The 27,942-nt window shown below is 48.5% G+C and overlaps 1 protein-coding gene across 2 annotated transcripts; it reads right to left on the minus strand.

The window, feature by feature from the left end:
* On the minus strand, window positions 1–27,904 carry Kcnj5 (potassium inwardly rectifying channel subfamily J member 5). Of its 2 annotated transcripts, none has more exons than XM_032911028.1 (3): window positions 27,726–27,904; window positions 6,709–7,647; window positions 1–2,050 (listed from the first exon to the last, which is right to left on the minus strand). In XM_032911028.1, the coding sequence occupies exons 2-3, from the start codon at window positions 7,643–7,645 to the stop codon at window positions 1,728–1,730; spliced, it is 1,260 nt and encodes a 419-aa protein (XP_032766919.1). In that variant the 5' UTR covers window positions 7,646–7,647; window positions 27,726–27,904; the 3' UTR covers window positions 1–1,727. The 2 variants fall into 2 exon arrangements, with proteins under 2 accessions (XP_032766919.1, XP_032766918.1); XM_032911027.1 differs by lacking the exon at window positions 27,726–27,904 and adding an exon at window positions 14,041–14,072 and having other exon boundaries at window positions 1,617–2,050.
* Window positions 27,905–27,942: the final 38 nt, after the last annotated feature.

Genomic DNA, 27,942 nt, shown 5'->3' on the forward strand with positions numbered 1-27,942 from the left:
TTAGGAACAAAAATAATTTTATGATTGGGGTCATCACAACATGAGGAACTATATTAAAGGGTCACAGCATTAGGAAGGTTGAGAACCACTGGCTTTAGACCGTCTTTCAAGATTCAGCCCAGATAACAAGTCAAGGTTCCCCTCTTCTATCTGTGTCTGGTCCACAATGTAGCTATCCATCCTAGGACACCTTCTCACCAGCCTAGAGACCTGGGCACCCAGTCTAAGGGGAACAAGGCCTGAGGTTAGGATGCTGTTCCCTAGCCTACCTTAGCGTCTCATCTCCTTGGCGATGCCAGAGAAAGTTCTCTAGGTGCTTCTATTCTCAGAGGCTGGTTGAGAGCCATGAACACCCGGGTAGAGGTGTTGGGGATCATGCTAGCATATTCCCAAGACCAGGCCAACTTTGTTTTCAACATAATGCTTCACTGTCTGACCATCAGATCTCCTAGACTGTAAGAGAAAGGTCTCTGAGGCTGTGGACCCCAAGGCTCTGCTCCACACTTAGACTCTTCTTTCCCTAGTCACCCACCAACTCTCATCCTGTTCTCAGGGTCTTCCCTCTAGGTCCCGCCACCATGTTGGAGCTGTTCCATAGGAGGGAGGCCCAGAGGCATCTCAGCGGCAGCCCAAGACTCTGGTCCACACTTGGCTTGGCAGTGAAGAGGCCTTTATGGCCTCTTGTCACTTGTGTTTCATAGCCTACTTTTCTCCGAGGAGCCCCCATGCAACAACTGTGGCGGATGTTTCCTTGGTTGTAGTTTGTCTCTTGCTTTTTTCAGACAGGGCTATATAGCCCCGGCTGGCTTCAAATTCTCAATTCTGCCTCAGCCTGCCAAATGCTAGGATTACAGGCATGCATCACAACACCAGGCTCCAGATACTTATTTTAAAATTATCCTTGTGTCTCTTTCCTGTCTGCCATCCCTATGTTAGTACCAATGAGCTAATCTGGCTCTCTGAAATTCACATGTTCCCGGGGACCGCTTTAGAGGTCGGTTCTTTGAAGTTCTTGTACCACACACTCCTACAAAAGCCACAACTGCTGTGTCTCTCCTTTGAAGTGCAGGGCACAGTGTGAGTAGGAATGCCAGGCAGTTGTGAGGACGACATTGTGTGTGCTCCTAGGTACTCAGTGTCCTAGGGCCACTCTAATTAAATCAATTACCCTGTAAGCCATAGTGTCCATGGAAGAGGACACAGAAGAGGAAAACACACACTAGGTAGTATCAGAGGTGAACAAGGGGCCTTGCTAAGAAGCTATTAAATCAGTGGGTTTTGGCCTCAGACTGAAGGGCATTGCCCCTGGAAGGCCTCTGTGAACTCATCCCCGGTTGGAGGCCTGAGTATCCATGGATGGAATTACGTCCCTCCCTTCACAGGCCTCAGTGATTGTGCTGAGGAGACAGAGAATCAGGGAGGCCAGTGAGCAGGCTTCATCAGTCAGAGAGAGGATGGATGACACCTTAGAACTCCTCCCTGGGAAGCCCACCCTGGTGACCCCTAATGCTCTCCTTCACAGAGGCCGAGAAAACACTTCTTGGGAGGCCTAGGCAACGCCACTTGCTCCGAGGCCCTGAGGAGGAGAGGCGAGGCCTCACCACACTGTTCTTTGTAGTGGTCCCATACTCCTGGGATTCCACAAAGCTTGCTCAACTAATTGGCCTCTCTGGCCTCCCAGGCTCCTTGGTGTCTGGCAGGAAGAGGCTCTGGGTAGCACACAGGCTTCACATTGAGCCCCTTGTTGCCCGGGACACACTCAGTCCATTGGGTTCCTCCTCCTCATCGTGCTCAGCCTCTGCTTCTTTCTCAGCCTCGGGACAGCCCCCAAGCAAAGGAGGACTGGGAAAGGACTGGAGGAGCCGACCATTCTTCTTCATTTCTGCCAGCTCCTTGGCGCAGCAGCTGGGTGTGTTGGTCTCATAGGTGTCGTGGAAAGTGTTGTAGTCCACCTCATAGAAGCCCTTTTCCAAGGTGAGGACTGGTGTGAATCGGTGACCCCAGAGCACCTCTGTATCCATGTAGGAGCTCCGTGCTTGGCAAGTCATGCCTGGGGAAACAGAAGCCACATGCCTTAGGAAGCACCATCTATCCATCCATCCATCCACCCACCCTCCCATCCATCCATCCATCCATCCATCCATCCATCCATCCATCCATCCATCTATCCATCCATCCATCCACATCCATCCATCCACCCACCCTCCCGTCTATCCATCCATCCATCCATCCATCCATCCATCCATCCATCTATCCATCCATCCATCCGTCCATCCATCTATCCATGCATCCATCCATCCATCCACCCACCCTCCCGTCTGTCCATCCATGCATCCATCCATCCACCTGCCTATACATACATCTATTCATCCAGTCATCTATTCTTCTGTTCCATCGTCCATCTGTTTGCATAAATGTGTATTCATTATCTGTCCATCCATTCACTCAATCAAACCAATATTGGGCCATTAAATCGTCCTTCCATCTACCCTTTTGTGGTGGCTTGAATGAAAATAGCCACCATAGACTCATATATTTGAATGTTTGGCTTCTAGCTTGTAGACTGTGTAGGAAGGATTAGGAGGTGTGGCCTTGTTGGAGATGTTACTGGGGGCTGTTAATTGAGGTTTCAAAATCCCACGTCAGGGCCAGTCTCTCTGTCTCTCTGTCTCTCTGTCTGTCTGTCTGTCTGTCTGTCTGTCTGTCTGTCTTCTTTCTCTGTCTCTCTATGTCTCTGTCCTGTGTCTGTCTGTCTGTCTGTCTGTCTGTCTGTCTGTCTCTCTCTCTCTCTCTCTCTCTCTCTCTCTCTCTCTCTCCATCTCTCTCTTTCTCCTCTCTGCCTTATACCTGTGGATAAGATGTAAATCCTCAGCTACTGCTCCAGCACTATGCTGGCCTGCTGCTACCATGATTGCTCCCATGATACGAATGGGCTAACCCTGTAGAAACTGCAAGCAAGCCCCCAATTAAATGCTTTCTTTTATAAGAAAGCCTTGGTCATGGTGTCCCTTCACAGCAACAGAAAAGTCGCCAAGACACCCTCCATCCTTCCAACTATTATGTATCCAGTCATCAATTCCTCCAATACTTTTTCAAGCATCTCTCTCTTTTTTTAAGTTTTTTATTTATTTTTATGTATGTGAGTACACTGTAGCTGTCCTCAGACACACCAGAAGGCATCTAATCTCACTACAGATGGTTGTGAGCCACCATGTGGTTGCTGAGAATTGAACTCAGGACCTCTGGGAGAGCAGTCAGTGCTCTTAACCGCTGAGCCATCTCTCCAGCCCTTCAAGCATCTCTTGAACTTCCTCTTTGTGACAGGGACCTGGCAGATGAGGCTGAATGATGGTCCTTGTGGTGGAGGAGCTCAAACTACACTAAGGGAAGAAAAGGACCAATGGACAAGCAGGATTCTAGAATACACTTCTGGATGCTGGAAAGGGTGGGGGACATGAAATACTTGCAGACAAGGACATCATTTTTGAAAGTGACATTTAGTAGTAGACTGACGCCAGAAAGGAGGCAGGACCAGGGTTTGGACAAGATAAGTTGAAGGTGAGGGACCAGAGGGAAGCTAGTGGGCATCACACCACAGGGGAATAATTTTTGAGTGGACATACACCAGAAGCCTGCACACTCATGAACACATGCATGTCCATGTATCCACAAACGAACATGCACGCATGCACAGGAAGGGGAGCAAACTAACACAGCAGCCTGGCTTCTGGATTTGAGGATGCTCTAATGCTGTCAGTCTTTCTCTGTGCCGCCATGGCTGGGCTATTTTTAGGTGTTGTTTCCTCTCCAGAGAAGGAGGGCTGTTTTGTTTATGGATGAGGAGGCCTCTGTGCTTAGGGTCACAGAAAAGCAAATTTTTATTTCACATTCTGCCCAAGGAAGGACTAGCTTGTGCTCTTTAGATACTGAAGGGAAGCTTTCTCCAGTTCCCACCTACCCTTCTCCAGTTCCCACCTACCCCCCTCCTGTTCCCACCTAGGTCTTCCCCAGTTCCTACCTGGGACCATACAAACAAAGTGAGGCCAAAAGCTGCTTCCCACTCATCTGAGCCTGGGTGCCCCAAAGCACCCCACACACGGCGGCCTTATAGCCCTCGATTTGCTCTCAGGGTGATACCTGCCCAACTCAGGACTATCCGTTCAGGCCTCACCCTGGTTGTATAACCATGATCCCAGCAGAGGTAGAAACACCCAAGCTGGATACTGACCAGTCAACACACACCCCTATGCCTGCAGGCTTCCAGGACTCTGAAAAGACCCTAGCACAGGACTCCCACAAGAGTGTCTGCAGAGGTCCCTTAGAGATCTTCTCATTGTCCGTTCTTTTTGTCCTCTAGGGAAATGACAGGCTCTCCGGTAGCCAGAGACCCTGGCTGCTTGCAACTGTTGCCTTTCAGTGAACATATCAACTCTGTGTCTCATCGGTGGCACTCCGTTTGGTGCTTAGTCTCCCCACCAGCATACGCTATTGACCCTCCTCATTTGCAGACATGACAAGCACATTACCCAGACTCCCATAGGAGCGATATGGAAGAGCTACGCTGCTCAAACTTGGCCTGAACTCATGCCAAGGCTCCCTGAGCATAGCAATGGGACAATCCAGGTCATTTGTGAGCAGGTGGTCTAGTGACCCTCATATTTCACAGACAGAGAACAAGGATGAGCTAGGACAGGTTGTGTTAGGGTAGGACAGTATAGGACAGAGCTTTCAGGGAAATGTGGGAGGAGCGGGCAAACTGGGTCAGCATCTACTCCCTCTGCTGGGTGGCTTGTGGGAGCTCTCCTATGGCACAGCTGGTGGTAGGGAGCACATCACTAGGGATCCAGGAGACTGTCTCTGCCTGATCCTTTCTTCAGGACCTCAGAGAGGAGCTCCTTCCCTAGAAAGTGATCTTGTGTTCTATGCTGACCCTGTTACCAAGGACACACTGACCCTAGAGTCCTCAGGCACGCGAATCAGCTTCCTGCTTCCTGACTGCCCTCAGCCCCAGGGGCTCCTCCAGCTGCCACCATATGCTTCCTGGCTAGGCTCCGGCCCTCCAACAGATGGCCAGGCAGCCTTTGGCACAGTCCCTAGGGCCTGCCATCACCCTGCCTGACTCTGACTTGGAAATGGGAAGGAAGGCTTATAAAGATCCTGTCTGAGTCTCCCAACCAGTAACCAGATTCCCAAGGGGTGACAAGGTATGCTTGTCCACCTTTGACAAGCCTCTAACATCTTAGGGACCAGCGTGGTGCGTAGAAAAAGCTGGAGACTTGGACATAAAGCCCGAGTGTGCACACTTAATGTCTGCCTAGTCCTTTGGAGGCCCAGTATCTGTATCTGTAAAGGGAAGTGAAAACCATCTACACGCTATTTGCAAGGTTTTGAAACAGATGTATTATTCTGAGCATGGGGGACTTTCGAACAGGTCAGCCCTTGTGTTAACTTGCTTCTCAGTCCTCCCGCTGAAATAAGGAGAAGGAAGGCAGAGGAGGACAGATATGGCATCTGTCTGATGGGCTCTCCTTCCCAAGAAGCAGGTGGGCTGACTGTGAGGGTAGCCGCCTGTGGCTCTCAACAGATCTGGAGCGTAGGTCCTCTTAAACATAAGGGTTGTGGGGGAAATACCTGGGAACTTAAGAAAGGCCGCATACTGGGTACCATCTGAACTGGTTAATCTTTGTCAACTTAACACAAGGCAGAGTTCCCTGGGAAAAGGGAATCTCAATCGCCTCTATCAGATTGACCTGTGGGAATGTCGGGAGCAAGGTGGGGGGGGGGTTGTTTTGTTTAATGATTGTTGTGGGCGGGTCCAGCTCACTATAAGTGATACTGCCCTGAGACAAGCCGGCCAGGGCTGTATAAGAGTGCAAGGGGGAGCAAGCCAGTAAGCAATACGCCTTCATGGCTTCTGTGGAGTTTCTGTCCCGAGTTCCCTCAATGAGGGACCGAGAAGATGAGTAAAGAATAAACCTTTTCCCCTTCCAAGTTGCTTTAGGTCAAAAATATTTTATCACAGCCACACAGAGCAAAACCATCCTCCCCTAATGAGGCCACAACATGTACAGCAGTGGTTCTCAACCTGCGGGATGTGACCCCCACAAGGGTTGCATATCATATGTCCCGAATATCAGATATTTACATTATGATTCATGACAGTAGCAAAATTATGAATGATAAAGTAGCAACAGTCGGGGATCACCACAACATAAAGAACCATAAGGATGGAGGCATTAGGAAGGCTGAGAAGCACTGATGTATAAAGCTATGAAATCTCACTCTGAAACACCGCCACCTCTCTTACCCAGCCCAGCTTTCCCAGTCACTCCATGCTTGTCTTAGGACAGGAAGCATTTTGATCTGTTGGACATGAGGGCTGGCTCTCGGGTTCTCCTGTCTTGGTGGTGCTTGCTCACATCTGAATCTCTGTTTCTAAACCATGACTTCTCTCTTATGAAGGTGTTAGAGGACCAACGTTGTAATATATGCTTAAAACCTAGAACCATGCCTAGAAGGTGGTAAGTTCAGCCCACGTTAGCTATTGTTGGTGCTCTGTCTTGGGTAACTGCCCCTTGGGTCACATTAGGGATAGAAGTGCCCTCACTGTCATCTTGGGATTCTTACATACAAACTTGCACCTGCTAGAGCCCTGGCTCCATAGAGTAGGAAGTGGATCACACGGCTGAGGAGGGCAAAATGTCTTACCTGTGGCTTCTACCATCCCTTCTAGTATGACCACAACCTCGAACTCTTCCTGCTCCAGCTGAGCACGAGACATCTCCCAGAAAGGGCTCTTCTCATTGATCTCATGGGAGATGATGAGGGGGGACACCAGGAAGAGGCGGTCGTCACCAGTGTCAAAGCCCACGTTAATGTCGGTCTGGTTCAAGGGGATGAATTCCCCTTCTTTGGTCTGCCGGGACTTGATAAGCTTGGCGCGGATGGAGGCCTCCACAATATGGGAGTTTCGGAGGTCCCCTACCCGGAACATGAGGCACAGCTTCTCATCCCGCATGGAGATGACAGCATTGTTGGAGAACATGAGGGTCTCTGCTCTCTTCTTTGGTTGGCTGATCTTTACAAACATGCAACCCACCATGAAGGCATTAACAATAGAGCCCAGGATGGCCTGCACCAGAAGGAGAATGATCCCCTCGGGACACTTCTCTGTAATGACTCTGAACCCATACCCAATGGTTGTTTCGGTCTCAATGGAGAACAGGAAAGCAGACACAAAGCCACTAAGGTTTTCAACACAAGGGATCCACTCTTGGTCACCCACGTGGTCCAGATCACCTCGAACATAAGCAATGAGCCACCAGATGAAGCCAAAGAATAGCCAAGTAATGGTGTAGACCATGGTGAAGACCAGAAGGTTGAAGCGCCATTTGAGGTCCACCAGGGTGGTGAAGAGGTCACTTAGGTAGCGGTAGGTTTCCTGAACGTTGCCATGGTGCACGTTACACTTGCCGGTCTTCTCCATGTAGCGCTGGCGTGGCTTCTTGCCTTCCGGCAGCAGGCGAGTGCGGTCTGTGGCAATGGGGATGTAATCCCGAGCCTGTTTGGGGATCTTCTTGTGGTCCTGGGAGGTGACTCCTATCTCCATGTCTTGATTCATAGCATTCCTAGAATCACCAGCCATAGCTGAGATACAGTGGATTGAAATGACACTATCATTAGTGACGTGTACACTCTGATTAGTACAGATTTGGAATGGGAGGCTACTCCCTTCTGGGAACTCTCATGGGATTGTCCTTTATAGTCAACACCATAGCCTGTCAGAGTTAGAGACTACGATCCCTGTTATTACTGCTTTTTATATGTATGTATGTTTTGCTTGCATATGTATGCACACCATGTACATGCCTATGCCAGTGGAGCTAGAAAAGGCCTCAGATCTCCTGGGCATGGAGTTACAGACAGTTGTCAGCTGCCTGTGGGGGCTAGGAATCAAACCCAGGCTCTCTACAAGAGCAGCCAGTGCTCTTAACCATTGAGACATGGCTCTTCCCCTCCTGTGGATTTCTACTGTTTTGTTAGGATACAAGGTCCTCAAGAGCAGGATTTTGTGCCTTTTTGCTCCTTGCTACATGCCAGACACCCAGAATACATCATGTGACACACACTGTGGTTTAAAAGCACCACTCTATGAAGAATGGGAGAATGAACAAGAAAGCAGGGGAAGATCTAAAGAATGTATGAAGGCCGATGTTGGATTCCTACTCACCCGGCCCCAAGCCTGTGCTGTCCTTTAAGGCCCTCTGTCTCCCTTCTTTTTTCTGGGGATCCTTTAGCAGATGACATAAAGGACAAGACAGCATGTGTCTGGTTCAGTGAGTGGTCACTCCTGCTGTCTGAGTGGGAAGCCTGGCCATCTGAGCACTTATTAAAATGACAGACCACTGTGTAGATGCACCCTTGGAAAATCTGATCTAGTTAGTCCTGGGCAATTGAGATGGATGGGTGTTCGTACCCCAAGGCTTTCAAAAGGACTGCTTTTAGAGGACATGCCACTTCAAAGAGACACATGGGGACTTGGAGCGTTCCTTCTATTGCCTTCCTGACATTCTGCTCAAACCCACTTAAAATGCTTGGAGGCTGATAAAGACAGGACAGACTGTGATCTCCTCTGGTTACTGACAACAGCTTGCCCAGGGGCAGGAGTGGAGCTAAGAAATGCAGTTCCATTTGCTTGTTTAATCCCGCCTCAGTTATAATCTGTCCGTTTCTCTTTCATTGTTGTTAAGGTTTTTTGTTTGTTAGGATACTCTATTTTAACATAGTCCCAGGTTGATAGGGAGGCTACTATGTAACCCAAGGTGGCCTCAAACATGCACCTTCCTGTTGAGGCTGTGGTGCTGGTATGGCTGGGGTAGGCCACCATGCTGAGCTAACCTGTCCATTCTCTGTTTTCAGTTGAGGAAATGATGTTTGAAGTAGCATCTAGCCAATATAGGTTTGGGATCTGATTTTACCTTGCCCTAGCCCAGAGGTTTAGCTTTAAAGACATGATGGTATTCTATGACTCAAGCTTTGCATAACAGACTGCTAATTCCAGAATTTTCTTGGAGCCTTGATCCTAGCATACGAATCCATAGGGCATCCTTTGTAAACATTCCCCCCCCCCGGGTTTCCCAAGAATACCCTTTCCTGGGTATATAATTCTCACAGGCCATCATTTTCTTTGTTGCACTGATTGAGAAACAAAATATCTTTTTACCTTTCTGTGACCCTCCTCAGGTAACATTTTTCTCCTTCAGGCTTAAATCCAGGCACACTCTCTGGATGTTCACCCTTACCTTTGGTATATCTCTCTTTGGAATTTAGTTGTGGGTAGTCCCTTGTGGGAAGTTCCCTAACACTAATTTTGGGATTTTATGGAATTCCTTGGAACCATTCTGGTGAGTGTTCTATAAACTGATAGGTAGCCAATTAGAAATTAGCAGGCTTGGTGGACATAAGGGCTGGAACCCTTCTTTATAATCAAGGTCATGTGAAACCTAGGACAGGAACTGTAGGGCTCTAGTTATTAGTCAGAGGAAAGGGACCTAAGTCAAATTTGGTTCTTCAGTGAACATGCTGAATTCTCTGAGAACATCCATTTATAAGTATTTAAAAGCTTGTTTCAGATCTAGCTGTATGCATTCTATACATACCAAGGCCAGCTCCTGTAAGAGTCAGTCAAAATTGGCCCACCAATCATCTGGACAGGAAAATTCCCTTTGGGGAAGATATTGTATTAGTTAGCTTCATTTGTCAACTTGACACATTTTAGAGTCACCCAAAGAGAGGGGCTCAGTTGAGAGATTAACTATATCAGAATGGTTTTTGGCCATGTCTGTGAGAGATTGTCTTGACTGATGATTGGTACAGAAGAGCATAGCCCACTGTGGGCAGCACTATTCCTTAGGCAAGTGGGTCTGAGTTACTTAAGAATGCTAGATGAACATGAGCCAGGGGGCAGGTCAGAGAGTTAGCAAGCAACCAGTATTCTTTTGCTTCAAGTTCCTGTCTTGTACTCCTGCCCTGACCTCAATGATGAAAGGTGAGTTGCAAGTTATAAGCCAAATGAACCCTTTCCTTCCATAAGTTGCTTTTTCTCAGAGTATTTTATTAAAGCAAAAGATATGAACCCAAACAACTGTCTATTTCAAGTCTATTAGAAATAGTGTGTCTGCCTACAATGTACATCGACACAATGTTCTCTTTGTTCACTGTTTGTTCTTACCCATTGAGGGTGGCCTGTGTTAGTCTGTAATAAGCTTCACCTTCTAACTATATTCTCTATGTCTTGCATGAAATCTTTTGGCACAGATCGCAAGACTGTAGAGATGAGACAAAGAGCAAAATACCAATGACATAGAGCATTGAACCAACTACCCCATTGGCTCTAACCAAGGTAATTTTGGCCATTTTGAGAAATCTTATGACTCTAGCACCTCTTTTCCTTTATCACCTAGGTAGCTGTAGCAATTTCAAGGTAACTTTTTAAATGTCACATTGAAGAGTCATTCTTTTGAAGGACCATTTGTCTCAGACATCCATTGGCCATTTCCGCACCGCACACAGCCACCTGCTCCCTGCACTCAAATGTGGCATTTACAAAGATAAATGAAGGAAGAAGGGAAACCGTGGACTATCTTTACAGAGCACAAGATAGGGTTTTATTCTGCCCCCTGGGTGAATCTGAGCAGAGATTCCTAAAGCCGGTGAAGTGTGCTGTAACCCCAAAGCCCCTGCATTCCTGGGGACCCAGCTGAAGTGTTATAGTGAGCTCTTCTAGTTACCCATGCTGGACAGGGCTAAGGCAGGGCCATGAGAATGAGTAGTCTGGGCACATGAGAACGTGTACTCTGCCTGCAGCTCTGCACTGATTTTCTGCACTGCTTCTTTACTGTTTTTTAAAATACCCTTCGTGCCTTCTTATAGCAGAGGGCCCTGTAATGTATTAGAAGCACAATGATGTATTCTAGGATGCCTCTGCCCATATCTGAAAGGGTTTGGCTCTAGGAAAAGTCTGCAAGTTTCTGAGTTAAGGAGTCATGCACGTAACTAAAATATTCCTTGTGGCACCCAGCGTGTGATGACTAAGTTTTACAGTCTTTGGTTGGGTTAAGAATTCTGTAGGTCATTAATGAGACACGAGTTTGGCCTATTGGTGAGGGTGTTTTCAGAGAGATAAACCTGAAGAAGGGAGACCCATCCTGATTGTGGACAGCAGGACCCTGTGGGTTGGAGTCCCAGATTTAATTTAAAAAAGGAAGGAGAAAGCAAACTGAGCCCTGGAAGCCCCTCCCCTTCTCTGATTCCTGATCTGCCCAAACGTGAGCAAGCTCTCATTGCTGGTGCTCCTGGATACTCCTGCAGCTGTGCCTTCTCTGCTGTGATGGGCTACACCTTCAAGCCCAAGCAAACCTCTTCTCCTTTAAGTTGCCTCCAATCCAGTATTTGGTCACAGCTACTTAGAGTAGGACTTGGATTTGAGCTTGATAGGCACAGACTTGCTTTGTGGGTCATTGAAAAAACAATTTTCTCTGTGTCTGCCTCGCTCTCCTTTGCTATGCATCTCAGCTACTATTTTCTTCCCTCCTTGCCTGGGGGCCATTATGGAGAACACTACAAGGGATGCGGGTATTATTAAAATGCAGTCCTGAACCACATAATAGTGCTAAAATCAACAGCAGACTACAGAGACAACACTGTTCCCCTAAGACAGCGTCACATAATAAATAATACAGCCTGCTCTTGGCCATATTAATTTGTATAAATAAGCTCTCCAAAATCACCTATTGGTGCATTTTCTTCAGACTGTGTCTCTGTGGTTAAGTTGTGTGACTGTATAAATTTATGATCTCTCCTCCTTTGAATTTAAATGCAATGTAATGCTCAATTATCCCAAATTTTAAGCACATGGAGAGGAGAAACATCTAAAATTCAGTGGTGTTTACAGTGTGAGATCAAGCTGCTTGATCATGGAACCGTTACTACACAGATTTCTTTAAAACGTAAGAGCCGGCTCATCCAGGAAAATCCTGGCCTCCAGTGCTTGTGTGCCCAGCAACCCAAACAGATTTTTAGGGACACTATAGGTAGACTTAAAATCAGGTTCTAGGATCAATTCAATTAATTTTACATTCATTAAGCGAGTATTAATTGTGGAACTACTATAGTCCAGCCCCTGAACTAGGAGCTAGACTTAGAGCTGTGAAGCAGTGAGCATAGGCTCAACCTACCAGTGCATTACATCTTCGAATCCATAGAGTGTATAGAGCTGTGTGTAACAGCCAGGGAGACACAAAGGCCCAGGACAGCTAGAGGCAGGCTGAGTATGCTAGCTGCTCTCTTTAAGCATCCACCTTGGGTAAATCCTATTAGACCTGGCCACCCTGCTACTGTCCTTACCTTCTGACTGCCCCCTTTCGCCTGTGGATGGGAAGAATTACTGGAACACGATGAAAGGTCTCCACAAAGACAGTTTCAAGTCCAGCAAAGAAGGCTAATCCCTTTGATATAAAACACAGGTGAAGAGTCTCAGAAATGGCCAAATCAAAGGAGCTGTATTTGAGATGTGCATGAGTGAAACCGACATTCGTTAAATAGACCATTGGGAAAAGGATCCCCCAACACACCCAGCACAGTGCACAAAGCTCTGGACCATGGGGTGGTCTAGAATGTTAGACGCCCAGGAGTCTCTGGGTAGCAGTCTGGTAAGAACGATACTCAGACTTGCTCTGCTTTTTGGGCAGAGCACTGGAATGGGAGTCTTAGTTTCCCACCTATGAAAAATAAGAATCACAAACATCTCTCTGGATTTCTCACTTCTCTCTGTAACATGTGATAGGTTACCCTTATGGTAAGGCCTATTGACAACGCTTATGTCAAACATGAAGAGATCGAGCTGGCACCCAACTGAAAGCCTCACCCCTACTGACTAGCATTCAGTTCTCTGGGAGGGTTTCTGCATGCTCTCAGAGTAGAAAAGTAGTCATCAACATCACCCAGTAATATAAACTCGGCAGCCTACAATAGAGCCCTGCCTGCAAGATAGGCAATAGTGGTACAAATGTGATGGGAGCTACCAACCGCTTCTTTAAAATTGGATTTGATGCCGACTCTACAATAGAAATCCACACTGGACACTGCTAAAGAGGCCAAGAACTAGACTAGCTAGACCATGGACCTGAGGGGAAACCTGCTTCTATTATTCTGCTAAAGGAACATGGCAATAAAATGACCCCTAATGGCATAGGGTTGTACCCATAGATCAGTGTGTTTCTCAATCTCATTAGAGAAACTTCTTCCTGCAGTAGCACAGAGACCCACAACTGGATACCATGCACAGAGTAAAAGACTATGTCGTACTCAGTCCTAACGAGATGTCTTTATCAACACCACAACCACCACCTACCTACTCACTCCCACCACTAAGGAGTAGGGATCTTTGTGGAAGAGAAGGAGAATGATTATAAGAGGTGGTGGATGCTTCCAAGGAAACAGTGTTTTCCAGGTTCAATGGGACTAATACATGTATAAGCACACAGAGAGCGTGGCGGCACACACGAGACCTACATAAGTTCAAACAAGACAAATATCCCAGCAGTGAGAAGGGAAGTGGACACAAAGTCCCATCCCTAACACAGAAACTATTCCCGGCTGATGCCTGCTGGGAAGGTGAAAATCAGAGAGAAAAGAGCATGAAGGTGGGTGGGTGGGGAGGTGGGTAAAATCCCGAAGGAGTTGGGGAAGGGGAAAAATATGATCAAAATTTGGTGTATGAGAATATCTTTAATTAACAAGAACAACAAGAGTTAATCCGGCCAGGCCTGTCAGTCACTGGCCAGGAGACTATTCCACAGGAAAGGTGATTCCAGTGAAGGAATGCTAAGTCAACATAAGGAACAATTACTCCTAATGGGAAGGATGCACTTATATGCTAGTACAGCTGCTTTTGATGTTTTTTGCCATGGGGAGGTGGCTCATTGGTCAAGAGCACTGGCTGCTCTTCCAGAGGACTCAGGTTCAATTCCCAGCACCAACATGGCAACTCACACATATCTTTAACTCCAGTTCCAGGGGATCCAGTGCACTCTTCTGACCTCGGTGGGCCTTGCCTGGACATGGTACACAGACATACATGTGTGCAAAATACCCATACACATGAAATAAAATTAAACACCTTTTAAAGCAAGCTTCTGTCATGCACACTGCTAAGCCTGCCCACTTTTCTAAATTCTAGCAAAATAGTAATAACAATCACTTTCCCTTCTCTATATATCCTTTGTTGCTTGCTTTCTTGCTTACTTGGTTGGCTGGTTGCTTGGATACCAGCCCATATCCTGAGTGTGCATCCCCTGACACTTTGGGTACCCCACAACTCCTCTCACTTCCACCACCGAGCTGCTTTCGGTCCCTGTTGCTGAACCTGCTTGCTTTCTTGAGTTCGATTTAAATGGCACGGCTCTCTTGCTTCCTCTTACCTATCTCTTTCTTCAGCTTGTCTGGCCTATAGGTTTCCTTTCAAACTCTAATAAAATGCTCCCAGAACGTCCTTTTGAGTCTGTTTAAACTAACTCCTTTATTAACAAGACTAACGATCTACAAAAGGAACCCCAACTCCCCCATAACTACTGCACTGCAGTGTTAAAATATGAAAATGCTCCAAGCGGGTTGGTGGCTGGGCTGCCTCGCTCCTCTCAAACGCACCCCGATTAGCAGGGAGTGTTAAAGGCACTAGAAATGGTGTCTATATCCAGTACAGAGAAGACACATTTAACCAAGCAAAATTCCAAGTTGCCCCACGATCCCTATTCCTACAGACACTCCCTGAAGCCCCAGGACTTGGGGACCCTGCTTCCATGGTTGGAACAGTGTGAAGGTGATGTCAACCTGACCTAATTATAGCCACCCTCAGAGGGACTTGGCTTTCCTGAGGCAGGAGTCGATAGGTTTCTTCTTTTCTTTAAAGACGGAAGGATCTACCCAGCAAGAAAGTGACCGCCTCTGAGAACAGAGAAGAGATGGCTCCCAAGGCAGCCACAGTCCTACAAGGACAGAGACTGGATGGCTCATATCCCTAGGAGGAGGGGAGAGGAGCTCAAGTTCCCTGTGAGAACTGAGCAGGGTCAGGATCACACCATGGCTGCACCTCTGATGCTCGGTGGATGCTGTTTTGTCTGTGGCCATCAGCTATGGCAGAAATGGAAACAGGGCAGAGCTCAGCGTAGGATCTGCCGGCCACTGACCAGGTTGCCTCAGTTCAGAGACTGAGTGCACCTCTATGAGAGGAGGCAAGCAGGGTTCCTAGGGCCAGGGATGAAGGCTCACGAGCCCATGGCTCCACATCCTTCATTGTGAGGGAGATGGTTTTTGTCTTTGTTTTGCAAAAGGGGAAAACGGGAGCTTCAAAATCTCATCAAGGGCACATGATGTGATTATTATTTTTAATCACCCCCCCCACACACACACAAACAGGGCTGTGCTGGTGAGTAAACTCTGTTTGTAGATTTGGATTCCTCCACTTTCCACACCATAGTTGTGAACCCCTCACCTCATCTCCCAAGACAGTGTCTGGAGAACTCTCTGAAAAAATGTTTCCTTTTGGCTGGTTTACCTCAGGCAGAGCTGGCCTGCACAGCCTGTAACTGCTTGCTTGCTTCCTGCTCCTGAGAGGCTTACCAGGAACCTCCTGCAGCAGCAAAGTGTAGAGATGCTTTGGGGAGGAAGGGGCCCCATGGGCAGTGGAGCCAAGAAGGCAGGGCAGTTCTGAGCAGTGGAGGTGGCCATTAGAATGGGGTCTCCGAGCAGAGCATTTGGGAGCCCTTAAGACCTGAAGTTTCAGAACTCAGTGAGAACCCGAGTCCTGAGACCTGAGGCTTTCAGCCTGGCCTTATAGAATGTGACAGACCGAGGTTTTTGATACCCTCCTAGCCTAGCGGGTAGTCTAGGACAACATGCTTACTGGGACAAAACACAAAGAGCATGGTGGTGCATGCCTTTGATTCCAATACTTGGGAGGCAGAGGCAGGCGGATCTCAGAGTCTGAAGACAGCCTGGTCTACAGAAGAAATTCCAGGACAGCCAGGGCTACACAGAGAAATCCTGTCTCAGAAATCCAATCTAAACCAACCAACCAACCAACCAACCAACCAACCAAACAAACAAACAAACAAACAAACAAACACAATCCTCCTCTCACATCTTTTCTGCCCTCCAGTCAGCTGAAAGAAGAAAAGCCCCAGATACTTACAGACTTCTCTAGCTGAACGCAGAAATCATGGCATGACTGCCAGATGCCAGGGGTGGATGTGGAAGAGAAGACAGTAATATTGTCCCTGGAACAGTGGATTAGCAGGACCCAGGGGTCTGGTGAGGGTGGATTAGTACAATTCAATATTGGACAAGGCCCTATTTCCTTACCTAGTGCTCTCTTACTTAGGGAGGGGCCAGTCTACATTCCCCAACCCCAAGAGCCTGTGTGCAAACCACACCAAAATGTTGGCCTTTCCCTAGGGGCTAATCTTGACTTCCTAGCTTTTCAAACGTATTCTTAAAGCGAAACCCTTTTTTAGAGCACTCGGAGGCTTGCTGGCACAAAGACCAGCAGAAACAAATCTTTAAAAGCCCAACAGGGACTTCGCTGAGAAACCTCATCATATTGCAGCTATCGAGTTGATCAATTTAGGTGAGGTTTATTCTTGAATTCCTGGCTGGTATGCCTGGGTCAGTTTGGGTCATAGCGCATAAGGTACTAAGTCTACAAGCTTAAGGAAACAAGATGCAAGACTTTCTCCAGCCAGCCAGCCAGCCAATTAGCCAGTTAATGAGTTCCCACTGAACACTTGTGTTTTGCTGGGCCCTGGGGGTGGAGGAACCTAGTAGCTCCCCACAGCAGCTCTGGTACGCCTTCCGTTCATGGGAGATATTGTTGAGATGCTGTTCTGACTTACTGAGTCTGGGGTTTTTCTGCATTTCGTGTCTGCATTTTCCCTAAGGTATCCCAGTCTCATCATTGCCTGTGGCCTTCAGTTTCTTCCTGAGAGACAGGCCTGCCTCCACCCTGTGTGCACAGGGCAACTAGCTCTGCTTCCCTGGGTCTCTGGAAGGCAAGTGAGTGAACACTGCAGCTCTGTTCCCTGCTTTCGTCCAATTCACAAGACTCCAGGGAACACAATGACCAACAGGTGAGCTCTGTAGAGAATGACATGAAATCCAAGGCACAGTTCTTCACTTGGCGTGGCTGAGGAGGTGAGGGAGGGTCAGCAGAGCTGTTGCACAGAGAGGGCTTACAGGGGAACAGAGCAGCAAAACCTTGGCAAGAGGGTCAAGCAGGAACAAGGGCTCAGGTATCCAATGCCTAGCCAGTCTCTGTGCCGGGTGCCTATGTACTGTATCATCTCACGCACACGTATGAAGTCCCTTTTAATAGTTTGATTTTGCAAATCACAGAAACACAGTCAATTAGTGGCATGCTTAAGCCTGCAGTGTGTGAGTGGGCGGGACCCGGTTCCTCTTGACGTGCTGTGAGCGCTGGCTGCTCCCCAACAGTCCTCAGGGTCCTACCAAGTTGCCCTGTGCTGCCACGGCCTTCAACACAACCTGACCCAGCTTGCGGTCAGATGGACAGACCCCTGATCTGTGTCAGGAAGCCAATGAAATTAAGATGGGCCGCTCTGTTTCCCAGGCTGCCAGTGGCACAGCTGCTTCTCTGCTTGTTCTCACCAGCGCTGTCTTCTCTGCCCTCGCTCTCCCCTCCTGATACCCCAGGAGCCATAGGTCAGCATCCTCTGCTCCCAAGCATCCCTCATGGCTCCAAGGAGATTGAGAGCCCCTATGGTCCATGGAGCACCAACTAACCTGACAGAATCACTAATGCTGCCCTCTCTTTCCTCTCAGAAGTGTCTGCTTAGAGAGCAGACTCTACGAAGGAGACCATTGGCGGTAGCCACTGGTTCCCTCCTTAACACCCATCCCTGGGTTAGCTACTCTTCATCTGAGCGAGTCTGCCTCTGTCAGGAGCCAAGGCAAATACTTCACTCCCCCTGAATACTCTGATGAGTGCACTGTGCATGCTGGCAGCAAACAGAAGCCATGGTAAGTGCTGAACTCAGCCGCCTACAAAAGCAGGTATGAGAGGCCAGTGAGGAGCTGCTGTGTTAGGCTCTCTCTGGAAGGACACTGCATTAGCTACTTATCAGACTAAAGCAGATAACAGTCTCTCTCATATCTTAATTCAGATGTAATGTTTTCTCACACCCCGTTTTGCATTTTTTAAAATATGGAGACTTACTATCCCAGGGTGACCTCACGCCCAGGAGTATCTTGAACCTTCTGATCCTCCTGTCTCTCCCTCTCGAGTGTAGTTGGGATTGTAAGTGTGTGTCTCTAAACCTGGTTTGCATTGGGCAATTTGTATAAAGACTTGAAATACTTTACTGTCTCTAGTCTAGGAAAAAGCAATTATCCAAACAGATGGTAAAGGTAAACAAAACTGTTCCAAGCTTGTGGGACATAGCGAGGCATGGTGGGGACTGTAGCAAGCCGTGTACACGCGTGCGCTTCTGGAAGGATTGTGTCCTGACGGTATGCTGTAGCTCCACTACTTTCTTCTAGAAAGTTTGGAAATGAAAAGATTTGAAGATGAAGTCGGGCATGGCGGCACCTGGCTCTAATCCCAGCACTGGGGTGGCTGAAGCAGCAGGGTGTGAGAGCAGTCTTGGTTGCATAGCAAGTTCTTGACCAGGCTAGGCCATGGAATGAGGCTCTGTTTCAGTTTTTTAAAGGAGCAAACTGAAAGCAAAATTCTACATTATGTGATGATAATGAGCTCAACTTTGAAAACATTGTATGAGGTAAAGAAAAGGCATCTGTGAGACGTTTGGTCTGTTGTCTCCGTGTTACATTTCTGGGCTACTGAGCTGGAGAGGGTCCTTCTCCTCCCAGGAAAAGTAGATTGTACTTTCAGTGGCAGTGATCCTGGGACTAAGGGCTCAAGGGACACACACAGTTTTCTCAAAGCTTTTCTCTTTAGTGCCACAAGTGCCAGCAGTCAGTCAGGGCAGAAGAAAGCAGGGGCTTCCATTTGTGGACACTGCCCAACAGAGTGAGGTCAAGGGCTGTTCCCTTGTTCTCACCAGCCTTGACTATTCCCTACAGCCGTATCCTCCAAGCCCATTCTGCCACGCAGCTGGCTTGCTGGGGCACCTTGCACTCCAAGAGTGTCCCTTTTCCTCACCAGCCAGCAGCCCTTCTAGGGGGCGGCAGAGAGCAGCGCACCAGGTACCTGGGCATGGTCCTGCATTTTACTAATGGTGGTGGTGGGGTTCTCAATAGGAGAAGAGTTCTGATTGCAAATGCAAACCCTTCAGGGAAGCTGTGAGCACAGGAGGGCAGAGCAGGCAACCTCTCTGCTACCTTCTATCTCAGATGAAATGGTTGCCGACCACCAGCAGTCAGCCGTGATGGCGTAGCAGGACCGCGCAGCTGGGTGTTAAGAGCCCGGTGCTTTATTCCCAGGATGCTGTTGTTTCTTAGGGGCTCAGGAGAGCTTGAGGGATGTTTGGTTCTTTTATCTCTGCTCTAAGCAGATGGCCCTGGGCAGAGGCTCTCCCATAGCCCGTGTGATAAGATTACACGCGCCTTTGGAGGGGAGTGAGTGCAGGCCAGGACCCAGGAAAAGGGCAAAGGGCACTCGGTGGAGTGTAGAGCCAGGGACAGTGTGACTCTAGGAATAGCTGGTGTCAGAAGGGACACGTCATCACTGCGAGCAGGGCTATGGTTGCTGGGATCTGGGCTGAGAGGAGCTCCCATTAAAGGGAGCGGCGAGCAGAAGCCTGGGCTAGCTGAGGGCTCCTCTCCATCAGCACTGCAGACTCCGTCTTTGGGGATCTGTCAGATTTGCCTTCTCTTCTGCTCAGGACACCCCTGGCCTGTACCCTAGCTGCCTCTGCTCCTCGGAGGAGGACCCCCAAAATGGCTTCAGCATAGGCCAAATTACTGTTGAGTCAAGGTGGGGAAGCAGGCAGAGGACTCGAGTTGCTGCAGTTACTCGGTCGCGCCTCTTTTGGACTCAGATACCGAGACGTCCTTAGAAACAGGTGTCCTAAATGGGTCCCCATGGCTTCGGACTCTTCCTGCTTTGTTTCAAGCATGTGTTCAGCGCATCTCTTGCAACAGGTTAATTCTGCCTCTCCTGACTTCGGGCATTCCCTGGGTCACAGGTTATCCAATAGGTCCCCACCCCTTGTCTCTGGCCTTGTAAAAGCCAAAAGGTGTCCATGGGAACCATGGGCTGCAGAACTGTTTGCCGTCTTATCAGGAGATCCCATCTTGCCAGACTTCAGGGTAATATCCCTGCCCCCTTCACTCTGGTTGGCCTGGGTTCCGGGCAGGTGTGGTACAAGCTGGTTCACCTACACGGCAGACTTATCACCATGGGGTAGCAGTGGCTTCTGCACTTCTATTGGGTTCTCTGCATGTTCTTTCACTGCTCCCACGAGACTCTGATAATATTAGTCTGTTGCAGAGGTGCAGAGTGGAGGTGACTGAGAGAGCACAGATACTGCCCCTCACTCCTCATTCCTGGGAAGCCACCCTCAGAAACACTGACTCAAGGGACACTGACTGATTTCACAGCGGGACTCATGGGTGGCCCTGGCTTCTAGCTGCACAACAAAAGGGTCAGGTGTCTCCATAGGAGCACCGGAAGGTGAGCTTGGGGTCTTCAGAGCCTCAGGCTACCCAGTGAAGGTGGCGACTGGCTGCTGGCTCAGACAGGAAGCGCCTCCTGCATCAGCTTCTGGGGGCTGGAGAGAAATGAGAACCCAAATGGAAGTGCCCTGGACTAGTCCCCAGGCCATCTTGTCATTATAGAAACGAAAATACTGAGAGTTTGTGATTGAGATGAAAAGCAGAGTAAGTAGTGTTTGTCAGCTTCCCAGGGAGACGCCTTCCTGTCTGCACACATGTGAGGGGGGAGGTCTAGCACTCTCCTTCGGGATTTCGGTCCTCCAGAGTAAATACAAAGACATAAAGGAGTGAGTGAAAACCTATTTAAGTACATCCATGGAGAGGACTGACTGCCAGCTTCCTTAAACGGGGATGTTTCATGGCTCACCCTGGAGAACTGCTGAGGGACACCCACAGCTCCTCACTTTGATACTCGGCTGTGCTGTGCTTGTAGAGTTCGCAGACGCACTCCCTGCCCCCCCCCCCCGCAGAAGACGCAAGAAAAATCATACATAAAAGGGCTTGAAGATCAAACTAATTCATTTTACATTTACCCCCTATTTGTATCTCTATTTTTTCTTTTTAAGTCTGCCATGTCTATGAAATAGCATAATTCTAATGCATTTCTTCATTTTTTGCCCCGCACTGTATGAATACTGCATTAAATAATAAAGGGGAATTAATAATTAAGTCAAAGTGAAAAACCCCTTGTTTCCTCTCGAAGGTCTGGGGGTGGGGGACAGATTTCCTGGGCTGCTGCCAATTCCTGAAGTATCACACAGACAGACATGCCAAGAGGACAGCGGCAAGAAGGCAGACGAGGTGAAAATACAAACGTTTATGGAAAGGTGAAAAGCCTTGGGTGTGAGAGGGCAAAAATTGGGCCAGGGTGGGGAAGAACCAGGGAACCAGGGTACAGTAGGTATGGCCCCAGAATTACAGCTGCATGGGGGTCTGTGTACTAATTGTTAGCGGTTCTTCTAGGCTCCGCCCCACAGTTGCCTGGCAACAGCCAGGTATGCCTGAGTCACTATAAAAGGGGCTGCTTGCCTCCCCTTCTCTCTCTTCTCTTGTTCTCTTTCTTCCTTGCTCTCTCTCCCTCTTCCCTTCTCTCTCCCTTCTTCCCCCTCTGTCCCTTCTCTTCCCATTCCCCTCCCCCTCTCTCCACATGTTCATGGCTGGCCTCTACTCTATTCCTCTACTCTTTCTTTCTCTCTCCCTCTCAGACTCTACTACCCCCTCAAATCTTCTCTCCACCACCTAAATAAACTCTATTCTATACCAGTCATGTGGCTGGCACCTCAGGGGGACAGATGCCCCAGCTTGGACCTGCAGAGGAACCCCCTTTTCCTGCACTGTACCAAGCTAAGACTCCCTCTCTGTGCTGGCCCTGTCTAGGCTAACCCAGCCTTGAACCTGCAGGAGGAAGGGAACGGAGACTGCACATCTAGTTTCTCTCTCCTTCTCTCTGCTCTACAGTGCTAACAAGGAGCCAGGCTTCCTGCACGCTAGGCTAAACTGTGCCTACATCCTGCTTTCGGTTTCCACAGCCCAGTGTGACCAGGCCAGCGGCCCCGTCAGCCTCAGCTGCTCGCTCTACCAGGACAGAGAGCAGTCCCTGTCCCTTCCTCCACCACACTCTCCACCTGCCAGGACAGCCTGCGGAAGAGTCAGTCATGAGAAAGAAAGACATGATGGTGCACGTGAGTTACAAGTGATTGTGAGCTTCCAGGTACGGGTGCTGGGAACCAAACTCCATTCCACCCAAAGAGGAATATGAGTTCTTAAACGCTCTGACTTTTATTTTAATTTAACTAAACATATCACTACTCTGTGACCTAGAAAGCAAACTACTGGGCACTTATTGTGGAAAAAATAGAAACTTATGTTCACATAAAACCAGTTGATCAATAAAAACAGAAGCACTGGTAACAGTTCTGAATCCTGGGCACTCAGATGCCTTTTAATGGGTAGATGACTAAATAAACTGTGACGTTTTCACACAATGGACCCTCAGCAACTTATACACGCATACATATATACATGTATGCATACATATATACACACATGCACACATACATATATACATATGTACACACACATACATACACACATATATATACGTACACACATACATATATACATACACACGCATACAATATACATATGTACACACATACATATATACACATATACATGCACATACAAACATATATACATACATACACACATACATACACACATACATATATACATATGTACACACATATATACATATATACACATATACACCACATAAATACATATATACATACATACATACACGCACATACAAACACATAGAGACATACACAGACACAAGGGAATCCAAATCTCCAGGTAATTGTATTGAGTGAGAACGGTCAAACCCCAAATTATCATCCTATTTATATCACATTCTTGACATTACAAAATAAAAATAAAAAAAGAAATAGGAGGCAGTCTGGTAGTTGCCAGGGTTGAGAGGTGGGCAGGGTGACTGGGTACCTATGTGGTGATCTGGGGAAACATACAAGATGCCCATATGAGTGGAAGTATAGATTGGTTGGCAACCATTTGGTCAGTTTTGCAATATGTTCATATTGAGAAAAAGTGGTGAAGATATGGCAGTGCTCCCTAATGGTTATTGCTTACCCTGCATACCATGATCTAAAATGAAAAAAAAAAAGTTTAATAAAAGAAACAAGAGAATGATGAAAGTAGTTTTTAAAAATAAAAGGTGGGGTGGGAGGCCCTGAAGGTCAGGGTGATCAAAGAGAGTGAGAGTGGAGGTGAGGAAGAGAGGGAGGGCGACGGGGAGGGAAAATAATACAGTGCAGGTATGAGTGTTTATCAGAAGTGGAGAGAGAGCCACAGGTGAGGCAGGGCTAGGCTCCCCAGGACTGTCATGGCCAGCCCCAGGCCCCATTTCTTAGCCTCTGCTCTTCATCTTGTTTCCTTACTGTCCTGGGTCTCTCTGCATTCCTTCCTCTGCAGGCCACTCCTCCTGGCCACTAGCAGATCTGTTTTTACCAGGCCCTATAGAATCCTTTCCTGCATGCCTTCATTGAGGCTGCCCTGCTAGCCACTCTCTACCTGTGTCTCTCTTGTCACTTGCCAACCAGGCTGTAAGTCACACCCCCTCACAGGGCAGAGCAGGCAAGGCGTACAAACGAGTCTGTCTTCTCTCTCAAACACTTGCATAAGGCAGGAGCTTCACCTGCAGTCTGAAGGGATGTGAGTGACTTTCATAGTTCATGGTTGAAGGTGGGATTAGGAAACAAACAAGTTCCTCCGGCCCCGGGAGTGCAGGGAAGGCTGCTGTTCAGTGAGGTTTCTGTGCTGTCATGACAGCTTTTCTTTGTAAAGGGCCTCAGGGACCTGGACTTCCATGGCCTGCTTCTCTTGCATTAGAGACAACACCTTCTTAGGGCAGAAGCAGGGCCGCACGTGAGTCGCTCTTCCAATCTACTGCCCGCCAAGCTTACGTATTCTTAGTGGCCAGAGCTGGTGTCAAGATGGCTGAGGAGTAGAATCAGAGAACAGGGGCTCAGCCCCAAAGGGCGTCTGAGTCCTCTTGGTTCTTGCTTTCCCTTTTTCCCACTAAGGTCTCCCTAGTTGTAAGATGGGGAGCCTGGGGTGGGAAAGAAGCCAATAGACAGGCAGCATTCCCAGCCTAGACAGCTAAGTCAGGGCCACGAGGAGCTGCCCGCCAATCCCAGCCCCTCTTCTGCTTCTTTGTCATTTCTCCCGGATATTCTGGTCGCCTGTACACTTGTCCTTGGAGATCCGGAAGAGCTGTTGCCACCTGCTAACTGGTCAGATTATCCCTGACCTTTGCTCCCAGCCTGCTCTGGTCTAGACTGGCAGTAGAATTTAATATTTAAGCTCTAGCCAGGATCTCCAGGGTTCTGTGTTAAAGGTTTGGTTCTGACATTTAGCTTTAACACAGCTCTTGGCGAAGGTTGATGTCACCCTGGGCTCTGTTGACAAGAATAGCTCTCTTATCAGAAAGTCGAGGCAGGAGGAACTAGACACCCAGGACAGCCATTCACCCAGTCTCCCCCCTTTGCATTTCCTCTCCTGGCTTTTAAAATAATTTCAAAGAAATCCACTTCCTGAATTGTTTTGGAAAAAAAATACATTCAGGTAATTTTATTCAAATTCCTCCCTGTAATTCTTTGTATCTGAACTCTCATTCTCCTGTCTCTAAAGGGAAAGAAAAGGGATAAAATAGGACAGGAAATTTTCTCCATGGCTGACGAGTGTCTTAGTCGTCAGCTGATGATGGGTCCCCTCAGGAGCGCTGCCTCTCAGTGACCAGTTCACACACAGTGAAAAAGCTTAATCTAAAAATGGCTACCCTGAGCCACCATAGATTCCTGCCCCCCACTCAGTTTCACCCCATTGTTCTCCACCCCCAGTCTAAAAACCTGGTCAGTATTGGCTTGGAAGATACAGGCATCATTCAGCTAATGGTTTCTCAAATGGAAAACAACCCCAGTGAAATGGTTGCATTCGAAAAGCTCCAACAATCATTTATTCCTGGTGCATGCCAGGTGATCAACTGGATGCTGAGGCATTTTAAAGAGTGTTCAGATATGGATGGAGTTTTCAGGTATTAGAACTCCCAGCACACCCTCTGGCGGCTTGGCCCCAGGAGGTATTCAGAATCCCAGCATCTTAGGAGGGAGCGGGAACCAGAGACTGAACACACTGCTATGTAGTAAACTTCCTCACAGATGACCACAGTAGACTTAGAAGAATTGCATTCATGGATCCGAAACCTAGTCATGCACTTGTAAGGTCCCGAGAGGGACCATGCAGCTTGTGCATCATGTACAGAGGAAGGATGTGGTCACAAGGATACATCGATATGTCCATGGGACCCACAAAAAGAGGTGATCTGAATGCTCAGGATGTGGAAGGCAGCCTCAGGGGAATGGATACTAGGGAGTCCTTCTGAGATCTGACTATACAGAGTAGGAATTTCTGCTTTGGGACAGCTCTGGACAGAGGCAGTCAGCTCTGGGCAGAGGGGATGACCAACTCCATCCATCTCCTGCCCTTCCTCCTGCCTTCTCTCCTCCCACAACTGACCTGCTTGCCAGATGGAGCATAGAACGCACTAGTTTTATGCTTAAAGCAGATGTGCTCTTAAGCAAGAAATGATGCTTCGGAGTGGCTGGCCAGCAGTTGGTAGCTGTCTGGGAGAGGCTACGGCCCTTTTTCTCTTGGACAGCTAGGCGGTAAATCTGGGGAAGATGGCTGGGTGCTGTTGGAGGATGAAGTTATCTCTGTGATAGTACCTCTTTCCATGCTGGTCTGGGGCTCCCAAGTACACCCCGTCCCCTAGTACTCCCAATGGAAGCTGTAAGACTAGTATATTCCAGACCTGTTCAGAAGTCTATGATTCCAAGGATTCTAGCCAACCCTTGATGGCATAGCCCAGCTCAATCCAATATAATCCCAATTATAAATCCCACAGCATCGCTCTGCTCCGTTCACCTTCCAGAGCCTGGGAAACCCTGGGATGAGACTCAAGTCTGCATGCATGTAAACCCGATATGGTGGCCCATGCCTGTAATCCCAGCACTCCAGGGGCAGAGGTGGGTGGGCAGATTTCTGTGAGGTCAACTTGGTCTACACAGTGAGTCCCAGGCTAGCCAGGTCTGTATAGTGATGACCTGTCTCGCTAGTAGCAAAGAAGGTGGAGAGAGACTGTACCTAAGCAAAGGCATGGATCCCAGGAAGCTGGAACACCTTACAGCCTTAGTGTTTGGTAGGAAATGGGCTCTGGATTTGAAGGCGAGGACTGTGAAGATTAGAATCCCCCTTTAGGGCCCAGAGAGCCTTTTGCTTTAGTTCCCTTTAGAAAGCAGGAAAACCTAGTTCTGTATCACTGGGCTTGCATCCAGGTTAACTCATAGAACCCTGTCCCAGCTCGACACCCCAGTTCCATGAACATTAACTGCTTCCCCACTAGGTCTCCACATGGGAGTGTGCTCTGTGAATCAGGCAGCTTGCTTATGTTAAGGAATAGGTACACTTTGGCAACGGATGCTGATGAGAATCTTCTGTTGTAAGCTCAGTCACTCACCCCCTGGGCTGCCATTTCTAACCTGTGGAACAAGACAGCTGCTAGTCTCTGTCCAACCCAGAAGAGTCAGCATGAACATGCATGTTCCCTCTGTTGTCCTGGTGTTTGAAAGGTTCCCTGTGACAGGGCCCCAGGGCTCTTGGTATGGATGCTGGGCAGGCTAGAGCCTCCACTGCCTTTTGGGAATATCCCATGAAATTTTGAGGAGCCAACACTGAAGGAAGTCTACTTTACAGTCCCAGGATAGAAAACTCCATCCTAGTGGCCTGCCCTTGCATTTGAAGGAGACCCTGATAGAATCAGGGGCTACAGAGCAGATTGCCAGGGAGACACGCTGTCAAGAGAAAGCGGATGTATGCCCACCCTCCTCCAGCTTTTATCTTTAACCCTTCTTTTGAACAATCACAGAACTGTTTTATAAGGAAGGAAAGTATATAAGTAGTGACCAAAGCTGAGAGGACTGCTACCACAAAAGCACTCTCCCAATTTGACTAGAAAGTAGGAGAGTCTAAGGTCTAGGGGGTCATCCAACCTGACCATCTCTGTCCCCACTTGAAGGTAGCAAGGTTCTCTCCCCCCCAAGGCCTGGCCAGGCAAGCCAAAGATGGAAGGATTTTGTAGCGCACGTATCCCGGTCTGGTGCTGGGAGCAGGGCGTTTACGGTCCTGGGGAGGGTGGACTCCTCATCTTGGGGCGGCTGGCAGCTAAAGCCAGCTTCAGTTTGCTGAACTTCGGACCGCCAATCTTGTTCCCATCCAGTTGCAACCCAACCACAGGCTCCGGAGGAAAGCCTGCTTTTAGAACCACAGGACCCCTAGAAGGATCCCGCTTGGGAAGTCGCTGGGCTGGGGAGGGACTCCAGGGAAAGGAGACAACTTACTCGTAGAGCAGAGAGCTTCTCTGAGCCCTTGGGGCTAACTTCTGGCGATCCCTTCAAGGCAGTGCGTGTGGCTCTCAGGGCTCTCCAGGGGATTCCATAGCCTCAGGCATTGCCTACGTACGGGCAGCCGCCCTGAGCCACTCTGGTGTCGCAGGTCCAGCTAGCAGAGGCGTGTAAACCTCCCGCCCCTTCACCGGTCTGCCTCGCCCTTCTATCT

Source organism: Rattus rattus, chromosome 8 (assembly GCF_011064425.1).
Source record: "Rattus rattus isolate New Zealand chromosome 8, Rrattus_CSIRO_v1, whole genome shotgun sequence".
Lineage (NCBI taxonomy): Eukaryota > Metazoa > Chordata > Mammalia > Rodentia > Muridae > Rattus > Rattus rattus.